The sequence below is a fragment of the Pollachius pollachius genome, assembly GCF_949987615.1.
Source record: "Pollachius pollachius genome assembly, chromosome: 3".
In the NCBI taxonomy this organism is placed as follows: Eukaryota; Metazoa; Chordata; class Actinopteri; order Gadiformes; family Gadidae; genus Pollachius; species Pollachius pollachius.
In genome coordinates, this window is record NC_136936.1 from 30,865,139 (window position 1) to 30,885,855 (window position 20,717).

At 42.8% G+C, this 20,717-nt stretch overlaps 1 protein-coding gene across 2 annotated transcripts in view; it reads right to left on the bottom strand.

The window, feature by feature from the left end:
- The window catches only part of dnajc10 (DnaJ (Hsp40) homolog, subfamily C, member 10), a 46,871-nt gene that overhangs the window by 17,711 nt on the left and 8,443 nt on the right, over positions 1–20,717 (bottom strand). For both annotated transcript variants that reach the window (XM_079731597.1, XM_079731598.1), the window contains 7 exons: positions 20,624–20,717; positions 20,293–20,370; positions 19,564–19,607; positions 19,414–19,479; positions 18,699–18,764; positions 18,181–18,270; positions 17,974–18,084 (listed from right to left, as the gene is read on the bottom strand). In XM_079731597.1, the coding sequence (XP_079587723.1) occupies positions 17,974–18,084; positions 18,181–18,270; positions 18,699–18,764; positions 19,414–19,479; positions 19,564–19,607; positions 20,293–20,370; positions 20,624–20,717 (549 nt within the window). The remainder of the gene's footprint in view (positions 1–17,973; positions 18,085–18,180; positions 18,271–18,698; positions 18,765–19,413; positions 19,480–19,563; positions 19,608–20,292; positions 20,371–20,623) is intronic.

The following is a 20,717-nucleotide window of genomic DNA, read 5'->3' on the forward strand; positions in this document are numbered from 1 at the left end:
TGTCATGTCATTGGCTAGTCATTGTTATTGCTAGCTAGATTAGCCTCTTTAACAAACCAGCTCGAAAATAAACAATACAAATTTACATTGTATTGCACGCACAGCAAGACCGTGCAATGCATAAATTGGTGACCGGAATAAAGTAGCAATGAAATCAAGTGTATTCAAATTTAATCAAGATCGTTTAAAATTAAATAACCAACGTGGTACAAATACAAAAGAAAATTAAAGCTGCAAGCAGCATTTTACGAGTGCCAAGCCTAAAGCTGACCAATAAGACCCCGTCAGACCATTAACACCCTGACAGACCATTAAGACCCTGACGAAAACAATTAAGACCGATTTTTGTTTGACAACGCTGGAATAGCTTCAGCTTGGATCTGTTGATGGGCGAACAACATTTCATGACCGTATGTCAAAAGGCTGAGGAGGCTTGATATTTTAAAGTTTTCAATTGATCGCTTTAGCGCCCCCTAAAGTCCTAGTTTGATTAACTTTAGCCTGGTTAACCTCAACCTACACTTCTTTAAATCCAACAAGTTTGGTGATGATTGACTCAAGTTAACCCCGCCTTTAGTCACCTATCATTGATTGGGCTAATTTGGACGTCCAGCCGCCATTTTGTTACAGGTTCTGGGTTTCCTAGGAACATTTGCTCAACATTTAATGACTGTAGAAGAAAAAGGGCAGAAAATATGTCTGCATTTTCTGTTCATTGATATAGCTCCCCCTTTCGCCCGATCTGGGTACAATTTGGAGAGGTTGCATTTTCAGTTAATTGTTTAACCACTCCCTATAGCCCGATATGGATACATTTTGGAGGGGTTCATCTTGACCCATGTGCCTTTGATGAGTTTGATGATGATTGGTTTAAGATAACCTTGCCTTTTGGCATTAAGTTGATTTTGGACGATTTTGAGCCTCTGGTGGCCATGTTGTTTTGTCAATCAACTTCATTGTACTCGAGCAGTTGGAACTTTGGCCCCCAACAGCCACTACCTTGGTCCCGCTCAAATCAAACATTCCGCCTATGAACTGTGGTGATTTTAGTCACATGCCATGCCCATTTCGATGCCACGCCCTAATTGTATATGTGGATTTGATCTTGTTCAGAATTTGATTCTGAAAAACTTTTTTTTTGGACTCAAGATCCTAGGAGTCCATTTTGATGTTGATATAAGCATTTAAGTCTTTACATGTTTTAAACCACACCCTTTTTAGAAGTCAATGACTCCTGGGTGCTTTTAGACAAGGATTTTTGTCTAAGTCAAAAAACCTAGGATCCTTAAGGAATTTAGTGTTTTTAACAAAGATGGGGGTAGATATATCCAAAGAAAGTCATAGGTTCTTGATGCAGATTTGTTCACCATGAGGATATGCATGTGTGGGCAAAGTTTCATGACTGTAAGTCAAAGGGATCACCAGCTATGCTTGTTCAAAGTTTGTATTTTTGGACTATTGCTATAGCGCCACCTTTGGGTCAGTCAGTGTAATATTTGCTCTCTGTTAATGAGTTATTGAGTCTGCTGCTGTAGAAAGCTGTAGAAAGTTTCATAAAAAGCGTGCAAGTGGTTTAGGCTGTGTTAGTCAAACGTGGCGGAATAATAATAACACTAACGATTACAATAGGTTGCCTCGCACTTTGTGTTTGGCACCCTAATAACATTAATAAAACAAACAATTACAATAGGTGCCCTTCACACTTTGTGCTTGGCACCCTAATAAATATCTTTATGGGCGCAGCCATTTTTGTTTTCAAAGCCACCATGGTCCTTTTAAAGAAAGGACAGCGGATTAAAAAATGGCACCCATTCATTCCTATGAAAACTGCTCAATGGCGCAGGGCAACATCAAGGAGAGATTTGCTCCCGCATCATAGGCGCCTAGCCACGCCCTAGTGCATGACGTGCCGGATCCAGAACTATTCTCGTTTTCTAGCATTGTTAGCATTGATTCTCTATATGTGATCTTTAAATTACACTCCTCCTGCCATCTGGGAAACAATTATTATTTATATGATTATTTTAGATTAGTTTGTCCCTTTTTGACCTAATAAAGAAAAACACCTTGTATATAAATTTCATTTTTGTATTTTAAAACAATTACCACTCGAGACTAACACGAGAAGTTAACGTAGCCGTGCACTGACCCCTCTCGGATGCCGGGCCGAAACAACCTTTGTTTTACTACGACTCCCATCACATGCCCACCCCTCCTTCTCCGGCAAACGACTGCTAATAAAACGCTTGAGAAGGCATTATGAAAACAGAAAACTTACATTTTATTAGTACATTATATAAAGATAATTATGAGCCTTTGATTGATATCCAGACATTTTTTGCAGAGACACATTCCTGTTCCCCACTTGTATTGGAGTGAGCGGGGATATCCACTTCTGTTCCTCCATGAATCGAGGGACCCGTCCAGAGCCCGCTAAAACAGCTGCAATACCAGGCTTGGCCACTGGGCACTGATGGATTGCGGAAGTATGCACTGCTCCAGCGGGCTTGCGCCCAGAAGCTGGACCAGGAGCTGAAAGTTGAACGTCCTTTGTTACGTCCTACATTCCTGCTCTTTGTTCATTGTTTCGCGTTCTTCTTTTACTTTGGATATATTAGCAGGCTACACTGTGTCGGGCTGCTATGAGATCACGATGCTAACGTACCTGCCGCGGCTATCGCCATCTGGCTTAAACCCCGCCCTACGATAAGTGGTAATTTCGGTGGTAGAAAAGCGAGCCGTAACTGAGCTGCGCCGAACCGCACCTTCACTACTCCAGCAAGCCGCACCGAACCGACCCGCACCCGCCGTTGGAAATGCGCCATTTGTGTCAGTGCTCGTTCACTGTGGAAGGTACTCTCTTTGCTTTTATGGGCTCTGGACTCGGTGGACACTCTTACAAAGCAGCTAATTAACAATTATTCGCCAAAGGTGAAGTGCATAGTGGGGAATAGCCCCCAGAGACTGAAGGTCGAGAGGGCTATTCCCCACTATTCACGGAGCCTGAGGCGAATAATTGTTTCAATATACAACACTCCAAAAATAAACAAGATAACACTTTTTGCCGGGATATATTTGTTTTTATTAGCGGTCATTGTTTTTATTAGCGTGACGAGGCGGACATTTTGCGATGAAAACAATATCCCGAGTTTGAGATCTCAATCATCGGATATTGCCCAATATCCCGAGATAGCGGACCAATCAAATTGCGCCATCTTAGGGGGTTCACGTGTAGCATATACTAAAGACTCATATTTCAAACCGGCTTGTTTAGCAACACTGTGTTGGTTGTTTTGTGTCACGTCAGATTGACCTTTATCCGGTCTTTTTTTACGCTGTGATGCCCTGTGACCCATGTCAATGGGGATGTACACAAATTATTAGAACTACTAACTACCTTCATGTCAACGGGTTAGCATGTTACCAGATGTTAACAGGTTAGCATGTTACCAGATGTAAACAGGACAGCATGTTACCAGATGTTAACAGGTTAGCTTTTTACCATATGCTAAAAGGTTAGCATGTTACCAGATGTTAACAGGTTAGCATGTTACCATATGTTAACAGGTTAGCATGTTACCAGATGTTAAAGGAGACATATTATGGTGTTTCCCCAACAAGTAAACATAGTATATGAGTTCCAGAAAACATGTTTTTGAAGCTGTTTGCTGGAAATAGCTTGCAATAAAAAGGCTATTTCAGTCCCTTCAGAACTGTCACCCTTCAGGTGACAGTTCAGCACCTGGAGTACACCCGCCGGAGCTGCCGGACTGCCGCCGAAGCCTCGCGGCTCCTCCAGGCAGTCTGGCGGGGGAAGCTCGGCGGCAGTCTGGCAGCTCAGCTCCGGAAGTACAATCCCTTTCTCCTCCATGTCTCTTCTTATGGACAGTCTGGCAGCTCCGGTGGGGGTAGCTTGGTGGCAGTCCGGCAGGGAAAAGGATTGTACTCCCAGAGCTGAGCTGCCGAGCTCCCTCCACCAGAGCTGCACGTCCGCTGGTCCACAAAATCTTAGCTATGCTCTGATTGGAGGAGGTTGGGGAAGTGGGAGTGTTACGGTAGGGTAGCGTATGCTTAGGGTTAGGGTCAGTACTGATGTCACACAGAGAGGGCGGTGTTGAGGTGCTCATCACAGGTAAGTTGCAACAGCTGAGTGGGCAGGGGGTCTCAGAGTTTTGAGACTGAGTGGAGATTGCCTGGTTTCAGCAGGTGATGGGGTGAATGAAAGTAACCCGATGGAGACACGTTGCTGGGCGACTTTGATAAGATAACCTTTTGGATTTTTATATACACGGTGAACTGAAAGAAGAATATAGAACGTGGGCTGGTCACCTGCAGACTAGGTGCCGGTGCGGCGGGACGCGGGGCTGTTCGCCTACGGTGGCTGTGGACCTGTGGTGAGTACCTCGCACCTAACCCCCTGGATAGGTTAGATTGCTCTCACCCAGGGAAAGATTAGGAACAATACTCTACTTAAGCACACCACGTAGGGACAGACTTAGGTTACGGGCTGTCTACCCAGGTTAATAGCGAGCGAGGTAGGTCAGATCGTAGCTTGTGGAGGATACTTTGGTTGGCGCATGTTATAAGCTCGGTGGGGCTAGACTTGCAGGCTACTGGGGCAGTGGCTAGCAGTTGGCGAATTAACTTGTAACGCCAAAGAGCGGGAACAGCAGGATAACATGGACGAGTCCGAAAGGGAGCGACAACATGAGAGGCTGTTTCTGGACTTTGAGAAAGTTAAGCTTGCTTATGATCAGGCCTACGTGGTGAATGTTCCCACTGCTAAGGTGAAGGGCAGGGTGGTCATGGACCCGCCTGCGTTTGACTTAGCCAACTCAGTCTATGATCAATGGTGTGGTGTTGTTGACCAGCTGCCGGGGTTGAGTCACAACACCTTGGTTGGAGAGCAGAGAGAGGATCCCACTCTGAGCCACCTCAGGGAGGCTTTGGTTAACCCATTAAGGGAGTACCAGGGCCGTCCGGGCATGTCGGCTGTAGCCTGTGCAGCTATGGGTCAGAGATCCGGGGAGGATGACCGTGGGGAAGGGGAAACGGTTGGTTTCCACATAAGGAACTCTGAGGCTCGGAAGTCTCTTGAAGATCAGCTGCAGGAGTTGTGTAAATGCCATGGCACTGGTAAAGATGACCTACAGGTCGCCTATCGCTCGGAAAGGCCCAAGGGTTTGGCGTACGTCGAGGTTGCGGACGAGGCGCAGGCTTTCCATGCAGTGCTGAAGTCGGACGGCATGTTTGGGAATGGTTTGATGTCAACCTCGATGCCGAGCCAACTCTATGGATCGAGGGGGGGGGATGTTACCAGGTCTCTTCTGCTGCCACGCTCCCTAAAGCAGCCCAAGAGGGGTTGTGGGTGAAGCTGAGAACAGGACTTCTCCAGAGAGTTTTGGAGAAGTCCTGGGTTCAGTTTGTGCCAACTAGATTGCATGCGAGACAAGTTAAGCACACCACGTAGAGACAGACTTAGGTTACGGGCTGTCTACCCAGGTTAATAGCGAGCATGGTAGGTCAGATCGTAACAGGAGGTGATGTCAAATGTGCCCCCTTCCTACGTAGGAGGGGGCGTCGAAACTGACTCACTCGTTTGGTAACTATAGGCGGGTTACTCTCACAGGGTTTAAACAGAAATTCTTAAGTTGAATTTGTACCTTTTAATACCTTCACCGTATTTTTTAATACCAGCACGACTTCAACAGAGAGAGAGGGAGAGAGAGAGAGAGAGAGAGAGAGAGAGAGAGAGAGAGAGAGAGAGAGAGAGAGAGAGAGAGAGAGAGAGAGAGAGAGAGAGAGACCATATGAGTTGGATTAATCAAGATGTCCCAACGGGACTCGGTCCGTAGTTTGTAATCAATATGTTGCAAAGTAGACATAGACAGAGTGTCAGAGAGAAAAAGTTTTTGTGTCCAGTGTTGAAGTTAAGTTATAATTACCTAGTTAAACATTGTTATTACAGTGAAAAGGTTTTACGTGGAAAAAGTATATTTTAATAAGACTGTTTATCCCATTTATTCTACTTCTTGCTTGCCAACATAATAAAACTATTCAAATACTTTAATAATTATTCTTTTTCTTCTTCGTATGCATGCTTATTAAATGTATACTCTGTTTGAGTTCATCTCCCTCAAAAAGTAGTCCCCTTTAATTACGATCGATAAAACATGTTTTTGACACCTCAAAGGGCATTATCCCGCTTATAACATGGTCACTTGCCAAAGAAAAGAAATTAAGATCATTAATTTATATTTTCATGCGTTTTACAATCCAAACATAAAGTTTTTCACATAAATAGGACTGACCTTAGCTACGACTTGGCAACGAGAGGTATTCTAGTCCACTGAGCTATGAGTCACAGAGCTAACGTTATGGATTGTACATATTTATAATTCGAAATTCGTACCAGCCTTTATACCTCAGATACTCTAGGGTCTATAGCATATAACCACGTTGTCTGATTACAGTTTAATTCATTTTTCACAATTTACCAGGTCTCGTTTTGAAGAATAATCACTGCGCCTTTAGTTTAAATGGAAATCGCGACGGTCTATACTTTCAACGTACAGTGTACATATTTATAATTTGAAATTCGTCCCAGCCTTTATACCACAGATACAATAGGGTCTATAGCATATAACCGCGTTTTTGATTACAGTTTAATGTAACAGTAAGCTGACAACATCGCTAATTAACACCGCAACTGCAAATGAACAACACAGAGATAACCATGGCAACCGGTCAAACAAATGTTATTTTTGCAATCATCTGCACGCGTATCCGCCGCGTTGATAAACAAATAATCCCCCATACGTTTATACCGTATAAGTCTTTAAATATCGATTCCTCCAGCCAGAGGTCCGAAAATTTGCATTTTTCCATTATTGTCTTTCAAATTACTTTAAACTAACAAACAAACTCGCCAAGTGTTTTGGCAGCAAGCCATCCGGGTACGTCCAGTTTGTTTAAGCGCACGCACCACGTAACATCATTGATATCACTCAGGTCCTACTCGCAACATAAAAATAAATCCACGCAAATTTTAGTAATTTTAGGAGATAGGCCTGCACACAAATTACAAACATTGAAAAACTCATAAGCCTTGTTGGAAATTTCATACCTCGTCAGATGACGTTTATTACGTTTTAATGGCCTTAATTTGGGCTAATTTAATTTACTATCTTTTAATACCTTTTACAACCCCGCAGAAACCCTTTCTCAGAGATGCATATCTCACTCAAAAAGTCATGTGTTAAAGTATTTCGGTATGGTAACTATGAAGCAAAAGGAGGGAATTGTATTTAACACACGTGGAGAGAGGTACCGCACAGCTATCTTACAGCCCCGGGGTCTTTCCCCGGGTCTTTCAACAAGGCTGCCATATGTCTCTGACCTCATCTGACTCCCGCTCCCCGTTTGTATCAAGTAGGTGTGGCCTATGTGAAGTAGGCGTGGCCTATGTAATGTATTGGCTCCGGCTTCCTCACCTGTCTATAGGTGCTGCCATCTGTGGCTGGAGTAGTTATTGCAGCTTATATGTTGGTCCTGCTCCCCTTGTGGCTATGTATAGTAATTACAGCTTATATGTTTGATCCTGCTTCCTTGTGGCTATGTGGAGGTAATGCAGCTTGTGTGTTCGATCCTGCTTCCTTGTGGCTATGTGGGGGCAGCTTATGTGCTTAAAATACGTAACAGTGGGAGACCCAAAACAACACCCCAAATCCCAGGAAAAGTGTGTTTTCATAACATGTCCCCTTTATCAGGTTAGCGTGTTACTATATGCCAACAGTTTAGAATGTTACCAGATGTTAAGTAGGGGTGGGAATCTCTTGGCATCTCACGATTCGATTCCGATTCAGAGGTCAGCGATCCGATTCTAAAACGATTATCGATGCATCTCGATGCAATAAAAAATGTTTGCGTACATTTCCATTCGGGATTTTCAAAAATATATATATTGGGGCTGGGCAAGTTAACGCGTTAACACAATCTTATTTAAACGCGATTAATACAAATTTACACATTAACGCACACTCTTACGTTCACTTTTTTTTTTTACTTTGATTTTGAAAGTTGCACCCGCTACCTCTAGTTGTAATACAACATGATTTTGAGTTTGGGAGAGATATTCCTTAATGGTTATAGTTATTGGGTGATTTAAATTAAATTTCCTAGTTTCAAACTACACAGTTAAACTGAGAGAGAGACAGTTAAACCAGAGCTATTATAGATAGAGGTCAATGCAACTCCGGTTGAATAATGTACTGTAACAGAATCAACTGCAAGATGTTGTAAGATGAAGACCTCGGTCAATTTCGGCTGTGCATGGGCTATTCCTGCCTCTGTGCAGATAACAACAATCTACGGGTTAATGTAAATACTCTACCATTTGCCAATACCTAACAGATGGATGTGATGTGAGCTCCTCTAGAGATGGCTCCCTGGCCTGAGGCTACACCATGAGCAGCTGTCATTTGGTCATTTGGATGTCGCAGGCCAATAGTTTTCATCCAAGATACATATTTCTCACCTTAAATGTGTTAAGATGAATTGGAAGTAGCGTTAGATAAGTATCTGGTACATGAACACTGGTTGGCCCCTATCATTACCCTGTACGCTGTCTGCTCTCCATGTCACCCCTGGTGGACACTTAACACACATGGAGCATGTTGGCCTACATTCTTATGAGAACATCTTTGTTAAACTGAAACAATTACACCAAGGGAAAAAAGAGAGATAGTTAAACAGACAGGGAGACAGTTAGAGAGACAGCTAAACCGACAGAGAGACAGTAACACAGACAGAGAGACAGTTAGACTCAAGGTGCGTTCACACCATAAATGAAGGTTGCTTGATGCTTGGTCGTGACAGCCAATCAGCGTTCACTCCCTAAAGTCCAGATTGAACCGCAACATGGAGATAAAAGTGATTGTTGCCGTGTGCGGACTCCTGGAGCACTATAATATCTATATAATATAATATATAATGTAATATATAATATTTAGATATCTATATAATCTTACTACAATAATAGCAGGCCTGTCGCACCAGTTACTCAAGTGCGCATGTGCCAAGCGCAAAGGCATATATAAACCGCAAGCACATGCGCACCAACATACACGGAAACACACACACATGCGCACACACTGCACACACACACACACACACACACACACACCACACGTCAACACAAATGGCAGCGACACACACGGAAGCGCACACACACACACACACAGGTAAGACGTTTAACGTCTCCGCCATCGGCACACATGCAATTAAGAACACACACGCAAGCACGAACATGCGTATGAACATACACGGAAACGCACAAACATGGGCACACACGCAGACACATAAGCACGCGCACACACCTCACGTCAACAAAAAGGCAGCGACACATACACGAAAGCGCACACACGCGCGCACACCAAAGCGACACTCGCCCAGGTAAGACATTATGTTTTTAAACACGTCGACAAACTCTGCCAGGTAACACGTTCTGTCTATAGACTGTAGAAATTGCAATAAAATAAGGGAAGAGACAATTTCTCACCTCGACAAGCAACGGCGGGTCGTTCATTTTGTCATATAAAAACCGTTAAATTCAAACATCGCACCGACCGGGATATCAACACAGAAGTCAAGTGATTCTTAAAGAGACCGTGTCCCTATAACAGAGAACGAAAACATGTTAAGTGTTCATATATGATTGCACCCTTACTCTGAAGGGACAACGTGATGATGTCACTATGTTGTAGTGAAGTAACGCGCAGGTCAATCTGTCACGTTGTACATTGTCGTTGAACTGACTGGACGGTAGTCAGTCATGTATTCGAGAGGATAAATACGGCATAAAGGCTAAAGAGAATCTATCGCTTTGCTTATTCTTATTCACTTTGCTTAGTCCCATGCCAGGGACGAGGAGTCACTGCTTCATCTCAGCTTAATAGGTTATGGGCCCAGGAAGAGTTTGGACACAAGCAAGTTAACGAGCATCTCGGACGGATTACCGGAAGAAGTTGCCACGCAGTATAGACACGGAACTTGGACATGCTAGGCTAACGTGAATGCCTTGTGTACCAGCTTGGAGATAAGTGAGCGTTTAGATTCTCGGAAGAAGTGAAACGTGAGTAGCGACGTATAACGTGAAAGCTAAAGAAGATAACAACCTAGCTTAGCATTGAAAGTATAGCAACCTAAGAGACTAGCAAAGAGGCCAATAGTGTGAAATTTAGTGAAATTGGCGCGTAAGCAAAAATGGAAAGCACAATTGCAAGAATCATTGCAGCAAAGCTTTTATTCGATGGATCAGAAGACAAATACGAACTGTGGGAAACAAGATTCCTAGGCCACTTGCACATTCTTAAGCTAAAAGGACAATATTGAATGAGCCTGCCGGCGCCAACGCAGAACAGCAAGCCCAAGATGACGCAAAGAATGCTGATTGCTATGCTGAACTGGTAAGACTGATAGACGATAAAAGCCTATCACTGATCAGGCACGATGCAGCCGATGACGGCAGGAAAGCCCTGGGAATATTGAGGGAACAACATTATTCGGGAAAAAGCAAGCCTTGAGTAATAAACCTGTACACGACTTTGACCAAGTTAAGCATGGCAGAGAACGAGAGTGCTACTGACTATATGATAAGAGCGGAAAACGTCATTACTGCTTTGAGAGATGCGGATGAGACCATGAGTGATGGACTGACCATAGCCATGGTATTAAACGGACTACCAGACTCCTTCAAGCCACTAGCCGTCCATGTAACACAGAATGAGGATAAGGTTACATTCACAGACTTCAAGAGAAGGCTACGGATTTATGAAGAGTCTGAGAAAATAAACACAGTAGAATCTGCAGACAACGTGATGAAGACGAGTGTGAGGCCAAGCCGAGGCCCCGCCAAAACGCACGCCAGCAGCAGAAAAAGTGAAGATTCCGACGTGACCTGCTACAGGTGTGGAATAAAAGGACACAAGTCAAGAGCACGCTCCATAAAAGTGTGGTGCGGTTACTGCAAGAGCAACTCACACCAGTAGTCTATATGCAGGAAAAAGAGGACTCAAGATGGAGCCAGAAGAGTCGCAGAGGAACCGAATACCAACCAGGACCACCTCTTCAAGGTCAACCACACCAAAAGAAAGAAACCACCGGACAATGTGAACATAAAGGGCATCATGGTGGACGGAGGAGCGACATCCCACATTGTCAATGACATCGGAAAGTTCAAGAGCTTCGATGACTCATTCCGGCCCGAGTCCCATTCAGTGGAGTTGGCCGACGGAACCAAGTGCAGTGGAATAGCACAACGGAGAGGAACGGCGGTGATCTACCTACTAGACCACGCCGGACGCCAGCACAGAGCGCAACTTCAAGAGGCACTGTACATACCTTCATACCCACACGACATCTTTTCGGTCGCAAGAGCAATAAACAGAGGAGCGACGCTCACCTGAGAAAGAGGACAGTCGCATTGTTACCAAAGATGGCAGCAGGTTTGATACCCACGGAAGCCAAAATTTGTTTTACTTGCCAACTGTTGAAATGGATGTTGACCAATGTAATCAATGTGTGTGTCATGATGTACCAACCTGGCATGAGATTTTGGGTCATTGTAACTACAAAGATGTACAGAAGTTACAGGGTATAGTGAAAGGCATGGAGATAAAGGGAGGTGTAGTAAGGCCAGCATTTTGTGAAGTGTGTAAACAGGGCAAATTCACCCAAACAAGGAATAGGGAGCCAGACAGTAAGGCTAAGAAACCTTTGGAACTTGTGCACACTGACTAAGCAGGTCCCATGCGAACACCGAGCATAGATGGACAAAAATATACACAGTCTTTTACAGACGACTACTCAGGTACCATATTGGTGTATTTTCTAAGGTCCAAAAGTGATACAGTACAGGCCACAGAAAGGTTCTTGGCAGACATAGCACCTTATGGAGAAGTCAAGTGTATCCGTTCAGAGAACGGCACTGGGTTTACATGTGGAGACTTCCAAACACTTAAGGAAGAATAAAATCAGGCACGAGACGTCTGCGCCCTATTCGCCCCACCAAAACGGCACAGCAGAGAGAGGGTGGCGAACACTGTATGATATGGGCAGATGTTTTCTGATAGATAGTAAACTACCAAACAAGCTATGGAACTATGCTATCCAGACAGCAGCTTACCTGAGAAACAGTGTTACAGCAGACGCACAAAGAAAACGCCATGCGAGCTGTTAAATGGCAGGGTGCCAAATGTATCTAAACTGCAAAAATTTGGATTAGTGTGTTTTACCTACAATGAAGAAAAGGGCAAGCTAGACTCTAGGTGTCAGCATGGTGTGTTCATAGGCTATGACAAAAACAGCCCAGCTTACCTGGTATACTATCCTGACACAGAGAGGGTTCAGAAAAACAGGTTGGTAAAATTCCCAACCAAGGCAGCCACAGAGAGAGAAACACAAACGCCTGAGTCACACATAGAATGTAGTGATAGAGAGGTACATCCCAAGGTCAATATGGAAGAATATGTTGATGAATGTGTGGAAAATGTACCAGGTCAGGATATTCAAAGTGGTGCTTCTGAGGTTTTACCTGAACAGATTGTAAACAGAAGGAACCCAACGAGAAACAGGAGGAGACCATGTCACCTGCAGGAGTTTGAGACCGAGGACAAGGTTGACAAACTGCAAACATGTGTTGACTACTGTTAAAGAGACGTATGCGACATTCCGCAAACCTACCAGGACGCCATAGCGTCAACAAAGTCAAAGCAGTCGAAAAATGTGATGGATGAGGAGATGCGATCACTGGAGGAGAACAAGACTTACAGCCTCACTCAGTCGCCACCGGGTAAACAGGCAGTGGGGGGTAGGTGGGTCTATGCACTCAAGAGTGATATCGACGGATCAGACAAGTACAAGGCGAGGTTTGTAGCGAAATGCTACAGTCAAAAACAAGGGATTGACTATGAAGAGACATTTTCACCCACAGCAGATATGACAAGTGTGAGAGTGGTCATACAAAAGGCAGCACAGGAGAATCTTATCTTGCACCAGATGGACATTAAGACGGCCTATTTGCATGCACCGATTGACTGTGAAATATATATGGAGCAACCACAAGGTTTTGAGAAAGAGTCTGAAACAGGTGGCAAAATGATGTGTAAATTACAGAAGTCTTTATATCAGGGGTCTCCAACCTTTTTTCAACTGAGAGCTACTTAAAGAACACAAAACAATTTAACTACTTAAAAAATAAGTGGCCAAGAGCTACTTGCATCACATCGCTTGTATTTATTTACATCATTCATGACTTAAGCTTCTGTTTGTACACGTGTGAAATTGCAATACCCAATGCTTATCAAAAATAATTCCTCATCAAAGGTCCAAGAAAACATTTAACTTTTTCATATACATCACTGACAATTCACATCAGGTCCAAGAAAACATTACTACTTTACACTTCTTGTGGGCCACATATACATCACTGAAAATTCAAATCAAGGTCCAAGGAAACATTACACATTTTCATATACATCACTGAAAATTCACATCATTGTCAAAGGAAACATTACCATTTTACACCTCTTATTATAGGCCACAAAGTTCAAGGTCCATTATCACCATCTTACAAGCATCTTATTGTACACATGGGATATAAGTACACTAACTCTTTATAAAAGTTAGTGAGATGACTGGCACTGCATGGAGTCCACCAAATAGGTGTATTCTGGAGTGTATGCACTCAGGTTCACTCTAATACAGTCATTTAAATGTTCATCTGTCAGTCTTGTTCTGAATTTAGATTTAATGACATTAATGTCAGAAAAAGCAGCTTCACAAATGTATGTCGAACCAAATAAAGCAGAAATTTTAAGTGCTGCTTGGTGAATGTTCTTATAGTTTTCTGGGTCTACAAGGCTCCAGAAATGTTGTGAGTGTTGCTGGGACTTAAGCTGAACATGATTCTGGAGATTTATAACCTCCATCTCCACCTCCACAGGATTGACAGTGAACCGTTCAGCCATCTTTTCTGAAATCTCTGTGATGTCTACCTCCATAAATGGGTTGGCAATGAATGCCACACATGGCTCCAGCTTATCAAAATCCTTGAACCTATCCTCAAACTCCCGTGCAAAGTTACTGTGGACTTGAGTGTGGTGGCGCTCCACGTTACCTCTTTTGCCGACCGAAATACTGCTCCTGCATGAGACAAACACACTTGTCCTTCACGCTAGTAAAGAAGAACTCGCATTCCCACTCCACAAGGAAATTGTATGTTTTCTGCTTTTTCTTGACTTGGCCACCTTGGTTTTCCATCTTTGTTGTCTGTCTAAAGTTCTAGCTAATACCACCAAACTCCTCACTTTAGCTTAGTGAGCATACAACGTCACTCAAGACACACTTTGGCTACATTTGCTTTTTATTCGCAGTTGATAGGCCTGTTATTTTTTGAATTGGAGGGGGTGGGACACCAATGTGACATATATATGAACGTAAGTGAGATGAGGTGCATTTACTGTTCTCGTAATATTATTTTTTTATTATAATTTTTATTATTTATTTTTTTAACAACTCAGTCGGTCAACCTATCAGGCGAGCTACTGAAAACCTGCCCGAGAGCTACCGGTAGCTCGCGATCGACGTGTTGGAGACCCCTGCTTTATATGGTCTAAAACAGTCAGGGAGAAATTTGAATGTTATGTTACATACATATCTAACTGAGAATGGTTTTGAACAGAATCCTGCTGACAACTGTGTGTATACAAGAGAAAAACAGGGCAAAAAGGTTATTTTGATCATGTGGGTTGATGATCTAATTGTAGCCGCTAGTGATGAGGATGTACTGAACAGTGTGAAGAGAATGCTTGCAGAGAGGTTCAAGATGAAGGATCTAGGGAGGCTGAACCATTTTCTGGGGATAGACTTTAACCAAACAGAGGGTCAGGTTACAATGTCACAGCAGAGATATGCAACCAAGATACTAGAGAGGTTTGAAATGCAGGATTGCAGGCCAAGAGAGACTGCATGTTTACGAGAGAGCCAAGTTTAATATACTTGTCCACATGCACTCGACCAGATCTAAGCTTTATGGTCAGTAAATTATCTCAGCATTTTGCTGAACCAACTGAAGAACATTGGAACATAGTAAAACATGTTTTCAGATACCTCAAAGTACAAAAGAACAGGAGTTATGCTTCAAAGGAAGCGACACAAAGAGACTAGGTCTCAGAATGTATGGTGATGCTGACTGGGCATCAGACGTAACAGACAGGCATAGTATGACAGGATATTGTGCCAGTTTGAGTGAGGGAAGCTCTCTCATCTCATGGAAAAGCAGAAAACAACCAACAGTAGCGTTATCTACATGCGAGGCTGAGTACATGTCTTTAGCATCAGCCCTACAGGAATGCATCTACTTAGAACAGCTACTAAAAGACATGGACAAATATACACAAACAAAGGTGTACAAAGACAACCAGGGTACTATTGCACTAGCTAGAAACCCACTAAGCAGGCAAGGTGCAAGCACATAGATAGTAAGTACCACTTCATCAAGGAAACTGTAAATAATGGAAAGGTAACTTTGGAATACTGTCCTACTGAGCAAATGATTGCCGATGTGTTGACAAAGCCAGCCAATAAGCTAAAGCTAAAGAAGTTTGCTCAGGATATGTTTGGCACTTAAAAGTGCAGAGTATATTTGTGTGTTAAGCCAAAGAGGGAAACCTGTTATTGTTCTGTTTTTCAGGTAACCAAGTGAGCTAAGTGCGAGTGGGGGTGTTAAGTGTTAATAGATGATTGCGCCCTTACTCTGAAGGGACAACGTGATGATGTCACTACGTTCTAGTGAAGTAATGCGCAGGTCAAACTGTCACGTTGTACATTGTCGTTGAACTGACTGGACAGTAGCCAGTCATGTATTCTAGAGAATAAATACGCCATAAAGGCTAAAGAGAATCTATCGCTTTGCTTCTTCTTCACCACGCCAGAGACGAGGACTCACCGCTCCATCTCAGCTTAACAATGTCAATATCAAAGTATGGTGAATTATGTCTATAGAGTCAACCACAAGACTACACTTTGTTGCTCAAATGTAATATTACACTCCTCCTTGAGCCTCCCAAAATGTCTTTACACTTTGTTGCTCAAACTTAATATTACTCTCCTATTTGAGCCTCCCCATATGTCTTGTGATATTGATACCCCCCCCTGTAGACTGTTTTAGTCGTTTTATTTTTCTTATGTTTTGTGTGTATGCTATGTGTGACTGTAGGCTACTGCTGCCTGTCTTAGCCAGGACTCTGGAAGAGATGTTTAATCACAATGATGATTATTATTTTCAACTAACCAATAGTAGTTGCCTTGCATTTTAAAATGTCAATGCACTTTTCAGCCCTGAATAACAGTAAAAGCTATTTAACAATTGATTTGCATGCACAGTATACTACACTTTCCATTGAACAATTACCACTGTTACCATAAATTGACAAATTTGATAATTGGTGTTCAAATGCTCACACACTAGCTGCTTTCAGTCCTGATATTCTCCTGATGGGCCGTATGTGTGAACAACATATCCTGACATTTGTACCCTGAAAATCTCCTGAATAATACTACCCCTGAGGTAGTATTTTCTCTGTAGGAAATGTAAATTACCTTATATGTGAATGAGGAGTAGAAAGTAGGTATTTCTCAGACCACTTCAGTAGGCGTGTTGATGACGGTTCTGCATGTCATTGAGTGGCCCCCTAAATGATAATCAGCCTTTCGCCTTTTGTTCGCTGAATGGTTAAAAAAATATTAAAATGTTGGCACTGCTTTTAAGAGTCATTTGTGGTGAACGAATGTTAAACGTTGTAAAATGATATCACATGTAACCCCCCTCTTCCGAGACCTCCACTGGCTCCCTGTAATAGCTCGCATCAGATTCAAGATGATGGTACTGGCATACAAGGCAGTCGATGGAACTGCCCCTGCCTACCTCCAAGCATTAGTAAAGCCACACACCCCAGCTCGATCCCTCCGCTACACTACCTCAGCTGGACGTCTGGTACCGCCATCGCTAAGAGCAAGCAAAGGTCGATCAGCAAAGTCACAACTTTTCTCTGTTTTGGGACCTCAGTGGTGGAACGAGCTCCCTACCGATGTCAGGACCGCAGAGTCGCTCACCAGCTTCCGCAAAAGACTCAAAACTCACCTGTTCAGAGTTCATCTCGACTCTGCATAGAAACCAATGCACAGCCACCATTGAATGTTGTACGTCCTGGCACTTGTACATTGCACTTATTCAAGGTACTTAATTGTGTAGCATCTACAGTAGCTGCTATCGTTGCTTTACACGGGGAATGGGTTAGCCTAGCGATTGTAATACTTGCACTTGGTTCTATGAACATCTTTACTGTACCGACAGCGATATATTGTTTCACTTCTTATGACAAATGTACTTATTGTAACAAATGCACTTATTGTAAGTCGCTTTGGATAAAAGCGTCTGCTAAATGCCCTAAATGTAAATGTAAATGATAGGCAAAATGTTATTATATTATGTGCTCAGAAATTTGTTACATTATCGACTGGGGTTTCCACATTATTGCTATGGGTTTAATTACAACTAGAGGTTGAGCGCGTGCAACACGCGAGGGAAAACTCTAGTATAATATATATATAATATCACGGCCAAAAGCCGTGTGAGCCTCCGGATGATATTATGAATCCTAAACGACTGCATTGTGTTCTCTGACGTCTCTGGTACTTCCACAACAAGTAAAAAATCGTAGTGGGGGTTATCTCGGCCATGGTCGAGAAGGCGATTGAAACTTTGGCTTTTGGTAGCCAGAGTTTGGAAGCCCCTCCTCCTCCCATCTCGTTTTAAAGTTTGCGCAAGTAAAGTTGGTGTACTCGTGTGAGATATTCTGGCCGCTTTTGGTGTGAAGGCAGTTAGAGAGAGACCAACACAGAAGCGCTGTGTACCTGTATGTGATCGTTCCTCAACATGGCCTTCAGTTTCTTGTGTTCGTTGGAGGCTGTGTTCTTCTCTCCAAACGTGAAACTAACCAGCCAGCGGTGATGTGCCAGTTGGCTCTGGAAAAAAAGATGCACAGCAGCGGCTCTGACCAGAATGTTCCTCATGTTTGGACCAGGGTCAGGGTTAGGGTGAGGGTCAGGAAGATGAGGTACCTGGAAGGTGTCCTTGGTGAGGAGGGGGAGGTCAGGGAGGTGATTGATGATCTGATTGTAGATCTCTCTACTGTCCAGAGTTTGCAGCCACTAGAGAAAAACAAATATCTATCATTAAATGGCTGATATGACCAAACTAAACACTTTTCCACCTACCAGCACACGCCTTGTTTTTAAGGCTAGTTAGTGACCTACTAGGGTTAGGGTTAGTTAGTGACCTACCAGGGTTAGTGACCTACCAGGGTTAGGGTTAGTCAGTGACCTACCAGGGTTAGGTAGTGACCTACCAGGGTTAGTAAGTGACCTACCAGGGTTGGTTACTGACCTACCAGCACACAGATATGTTTTTAGGATTAGTTAGTGACCTACCAGGGTTAGGGTTAGTTAGTGACCTACCAGGGTTAGGGTAAGTGTGTGACCTAACAGCTTAGGAGCTAGTAAGTCACCTTACAGGGTTAGTTAGTGACCTACCAGGGTCAGGGTTAGTAATGACCTACCAGCATTAGTTGGTGACCTACCAGCACACTGCCTTGTTGTTGCAGAGAACTGCCAGGTGGAAAGTAGGCTGTGGCTCCGCTGGTCACCTGGAAATACAATAGCACTGAGGTGGTAATACAGTAATACTAACGCTAATACTAGGAATATTAACGCTTATACTAGGAATACTAACGCTGATATGAATTTAATTAATTAATTAATTAATCAATATATATACACTACTGTTCAAAAGATTCTGATCGCTTAGAAATGTCCATATTTTTAAAGAAAAGCACAGTTTTGTTCAATGAAGATAACATTAAATTATTCAGAAACACAGTCTAGACATTGTTAATGTGGTAAATGACTATTCGAGCTGGAAACGGCTGAATCTTAATGGAATATCTACATAGGTATACAGAGGCCCATTCCAACAACCATCACTCCTGTGTTCTAATGGTACATTGTTGAGCTCATCGTGTTCAAAGGCTAATTGATCATTTGTAAACCCTTGTGCAATTATGTTAGCACAGCTGAAAACTGTTGAATAAAAGAGTGAGTTTTCATGGAAACATGAAATTGTCTGGGTGAACCCAAACTTTTAAACACACATACATACACACACACAGATATAGATATAGATATATATATATATATATATATATATATATATATATATATAATAGTGTGTATATATAGGGTTTTTGAGGGTCGATGGTTTGGATATTTTCCAGTAATAATGATACTGAAGTTTACCTGGAAGCCTTCACACAGCTCGGCCTTGGAGCTGCAGTCCATCCAGCCCACCCTGACCAGACCCTCCTACAAACACAAACACACATTACACTACGCTTTGAAGGCATTAGTCATCATCCATATGATAAACACAAACAGAACCAGTCTTACCAACATGCCGGCCAGTTTCTGCCTGGTTTGCGACTCAAGGCAATCTGAAAGAAAAGATAAGATTATTCCACTCATGTTAGCAGACACTTTAATCCATGGATGATACATGGTGTCTCAGTATGTTATTATGAATCAGTAGTTATGTGCCTGGACCTTTCCAGATCTTGTTTTCACTGCTGCCGCGCTAGAATCTATCTCTCTTATCTATCTCTCGTATCTACCTCTAGTAGGGCTTTTCATTCTCACTTGTTAGCCGACAGATTTGTTTACACATATGTAGCTAATGTTAGCAGGTTATTTACCAGAACCTAATCAAGAATTTTAGCATTTTAAACAACACAGAATACTTTGATGAATAAATGCCTGAAGAATAAGAATACTGTTTTGACGGCAATGTATACAGGTTTGAGCAAGTGCAGGAGAGAGTGTAAGAGTGTACGGGGCACTATTGATAAGCCGAGTACTTTGGGTGTCAGAATATGTTTGAATATTAAAGAGTGTGTGTGTCTTTGTGTGTCTGGTGTCAGAGTTCAAGAGTCTTGTGGGTAGAAGCGGTCCCTAAAAGAAGGCCTGTTTTGCCATTTTCTCAGCATGACCAGGAACCCTGCTGTGTGTGTAGACAGGGTAGTATTGTGTGTGTTTGTGTGGACAGGGTAGTATTGTGTCTATTTAGATAGCTACTAGCATTGTTTGGGTCCGTCCGTCCGTCCGTCCGTCTGTCTGTCTTACCTCCAGTTTCACTGCAGAAGGTGATCAGCCATCCGACCCCTGAGGAGAACGCCTGCTCAATCTCAGTAAACACATTTCCTGGGAAACATTCAGAAGAAATGTTCAAAATAAGGAATGGTTGATATAGCAGGAATTTGTCTAACAACATACTGCCATCGTCCTTCTATCTTTCAAGACTTTAAACACAAATTGTATTTACAGTAAGAGTAAGATTACTAAGAATAATTACATGCTAAATAATATAATAAATACATTCAATGGACATGTAGTGGTCAGTCACTTAATTGAAAACATACAGGGCTTGTGCTAGCACTAGCATCCAGAGTCTTACCTTGCCAGAGTTCTGTCACTGTTGTTGTGATGAACTGCATAGAGAACTGAAGTAGACTGTCCTTAGAGCGGTCTCCAAAGTACTTCTCAGGTTT